Source organism: Belonocnema kinseyi, chromosome 1, assembly GCF_010883055.1.
Source record: "Belonocnema kinseyi isolate 2016_QV_RU_SX_M_011 chromosome 1, B_treatae_v1, whole genome shotgun sequence".
NCBI classification, from domain to species: Eukaryota; Metazoa; Arthropoda; class Insecta; order Hymenoptera; family Cynipidae; genus Belonocnema; species Belonocnema kinseyi.
Window position 1 is genome coordinate 166,103,034 of NC_046657.1, and position 3,784 is coordinate 166,106,817.

General features: G+C 28.1%; 1 protein-coding gene across 2 annotated transcripts in view; it reads right to left on the reverse strand.

Moving 5' to 3' along the window:
- The window catches only part of LOC117173900 (O-acyltransferase like protein-like), a 92,474-nt gene extending 89,605 nt beyond the window's left edge, over positions 1-2,869 (reverse strand). For both annotated transcript variants that reach the window (XM_033362555.1, XM_033362549.1), the window contains exon 1: positions 2,459-2,869. In XM_033362555.1, coding sequence (XP_033218446.1) covers positions 2,459-2,699 — 241 coding nt within the window. In that variant the 5' untranslated portion in view covers positions 2,700-2,869. The remainder of the gene's footprint in view (positions 1-2,458) is intronic.
- Between the last annotated feature and the right edge of the window lie 915 nt (positions 2,870-3,784).

A 3,784-nucleotide genomic window follows, 5' to 3' on the forward strand; every position in this document is an offset into this window, starting at 1 on the left:
ATTCAGCAGAAACCCTTGGTACAGGGACCCTCTATCCGCAACCCGAGGACGCGTTCGGTGGCTTTGTCATAGGCCCTTCGGTTTGATTCTAGAGGATATATAGAAATATATAAAGATCGATTTAAAGATTCTATCAATATTCCCACACTACAAAGAAGTGCGAAACCTTCTCGGTATGTTGTTAGAACATTTTTGACCAGCCCTAGTACAACAAATTATAATTGATCCTATAAAGAAAGTATTATTATTTGAGAGAAAGGTATTTTATATTTAAAAGTTAGTCCTGATCAGCTCATATCAAAATACAATATAATAGATTAATATTTTTGTATAAATTATTATATTATATTATTATATTATTATATTATTATATTATCGATTTCTAGGTGGAGGCAGGTGCATAGACTTATAATATTAAATAGCACAATTTATTCATAGTGTATTAATATTATCCTAGGTAGAAATTGTACATGAATATTGAATGAGCAATAAATTGTAAATAATAAGTAATAATAAATACAGGTGTGAAATTTAGTTTGCCAAAGATTTGAATGATTTCTCAAAGACTTCAGAAAGATTTCAAAAGCTTCGCAAAGATAATGTAATTATTTCACAAATATGACCAAATATTGCAAAAATATTTAAAATATTTTGCAAAAGATTTCACAAATATTTCGGATGCATTTAAAAGATTTGCTAAATACTTTGATTATTACACATGGATTTCTGATAGATTTCAAGGATTTCAGACAGATTTCAATGATTTCCTAAGGATTTTAGAATTTGTACAAATATTTCACAAATATGTAGATCGAATAAATTTAAAAGATTTTACGGAAACTTCAATTGTTTCACAGCGATTTTTATGATCTCCGAAACAGTTCACAAAGATTTAAAATAATCTCACAAATATTTAATTATAAAATAAAGATATGATGTTTATTTGGCATACTTCAGACCAAAGAAAAAATCTAGATGTTGTTGAAGATCCTTTATTATTGTTTGTCAACGTTTAGGGAACAAAATTTTTTCCTCGTCAGGAGACTCAATTAATTTATTAATTTATTCACTTCGCTAATTTTTTGATCATGAAATCACTAAAGATGATTAGTATAAATGATTAACAATGTAAACAGAAGTGATCTCAATAATTGGACCCATGATAAAAAGAGATTGAGATAGAGAAACTAACATGTTTTTACCACATACAATTTTTGTAAATCTTTTGATTTGAATGGAAATTTTTAAATAATTGACTATCCGAAAGAGAAGAAAATGTTGTGCTCAAAACTTTGACAAACAATAATAAAGAATCTTCAACAACATACAGATTCTTTTCTTTTTTCTGAAGTATGTCAAATGAACATCATCTTTTTATTTTATAATTTATGATATTACTCAATTAAATAATATCGTCCAATTAACATCTTATTATAAGACAACAAATATTTTAACTACTTTACAAAGATTTTCAAGGATTTCACACAGATTTAAATTATTTCCTAAAGAATTCAAAATGTTTACAAATGTTTCGCAAATATGTCTAATAAATAAAGTTTAAAATTTCAATTAGTCGGTTTTTAACAAATCTCAACGTATTGAGATTCCCTGTTCCAGAAATAATTATTTTTACGAAGGTGTCTATCTGTCTGTCCGTATCCTGTAGGCACGATAACTTTCTGGAGACGAATCAGATTGGATTAGGCTTCGGTACATTGTTATAACGCATAAAAAGAAAGAACGTGTTCGTTAGCCAGCTATTTTGAACAGAAATTCAAAAAGTTAGAGCATTATCAAACAATTTTAAGCCATTGTGTTTATCGATCTGAAAACTCGATTCCTAAGTCGTTAAAATAAAATTTTTAAAGTTATCGCATTTTCAAAGTCTAAAAAAACCAAAAAAAGAATGAAAATTTTAAGCCGAACAACGCTCGATATGAAAAAAGTCAAGAAGAGAAAAATGTTTCTTTTTGGAAGCCATACAATATTGTCGTAACAACTTTCTGAATTTTCTCGATAAATCGAAAATTTAAATTTTGTTCACACAACAAATAATTTTAAACAAGTAGTAAATTTTCTACAAAGATAATTGAATTTTCAATATAAGAAGACGAATTTTCAACCAACAAGGACAACCTTAGGCCAAAATTCTGAATTTTCAACAAATTCTTTGAATTTTTAACCAAGAAAGAGGATATTTCTACTAAAACATAAGAATTTTTAAGTTAAAAAGGCAACTATACAAAAAATATAATTTGTATTCAAAAAAGATTTAGCTTTGCCTTTTCTTAATTATTAATTCCTTTAACTTAATTCCCTCACTCTTGCAAGATTTTTCATCTAAGTCCCTGAATTTTCCCTGGCCAATAAAATTCGCAACAAAATTTCTGGACCCCCCCCCCCCCTAACATGTCACGTAATTTAAGTACAGTTCTCTAGAAAAAAAACTTAAACTTACTTTTAAGAGCCCACATTTCTCCTCTTCTAAGGCTGTTCGTATACACCAGAAATTGTCCTCCACAAGTCTGCTCGGTATATTCAGAAAAATTTGCATACTTTGTAAATGTTGTCAACAAAGATGTTGGTCCCAGCCGTCCGAAAATGTCCTCAATTTTTCTAATCGGAGTTTCACATTCGCCCGTTGTGATCAAATATTGCGAAAATACTAACAGGAGAAAAATGTTCAGGTTTAAATCCATTTTATCCTTAATTGTATAAAACAACAAATTTAAAGATCATATTAAATGACTGAAATAAACTACACAAGATACTTATAAAATTTTGAATGAGCCTTAAGAGCTCAGAAATTTGTTAACATAAGCTTTAACTGGTAACCACAACCGAAATTTCCAAGCCTTAACTGACACTTGACCGTAAGCCGTCCCAAAACATACCAGCTGTACTAAACAAGGAGTAGGGATATATCAATGTACAAAAAGATAATATTTACTTCCTGATTTCCAAGTCTCGAGTCATCGTCCAGGGTTAGCTGTTTACTCTTAGTAAATATTTTTATTTTTATTTTTTTTATTCACCGTAATTAAATCACGTAACAGCTAAGGGCCGGGGGAGGTCCTTTATCTGCGTCATTTTTAGAAATTCGCAAATAAAACAAATAACTTTTAGTAATTATACAAACATTTTATATGAATTTAATTTTACACGCAAAAAAACCTGGCGATTAAAAAACGACCCTAGTCAACAACAATTTAAAAAAACTAGAGATTCAACAAGAAATCTGTGAAGAAGAAATTTGAAATATTTAAAATTTTAATTTGAAATTGTTTCATTCCGTTTATAAAAGATTCTTGGTTAAACATGTTACGATTTTAAGAGTTCAGTCTTTGAATATTATTGGTCAGGGCAGATAAAAAGGGGGTCAGGAAAAAATTAAGGAATTTTCAAAATAAATTTTTGTGGTAACTCTAGTATAAAAATCTTTTCAGTAATTAATTTGCCTTGCAAAACGTTTTGTTTTAAATTAGTCTTAATGAGTTCAAAATTCAACTATTTTCGCAGAAATATTACTTTTTGTTTGAAATTCATATTTTGGCGTTGAAAAGTTACTTGAAATCTTATGGATGAAAATTCAAATATTTTTTGAAAATTTGTCTTTTAAATTTAAAAACTTATCTATTTCAGTATAAATGGCATCTTTTTCGCATAAATGCCTGTTTTGTTAAAAATTCGAATATTTTATAGAAAAATGACTTATTGTTTACAATTAATATTTTAGCCTTTAAAAGTAAACTGGAACTTTTTGTATTTAAAAATGAACTATTTT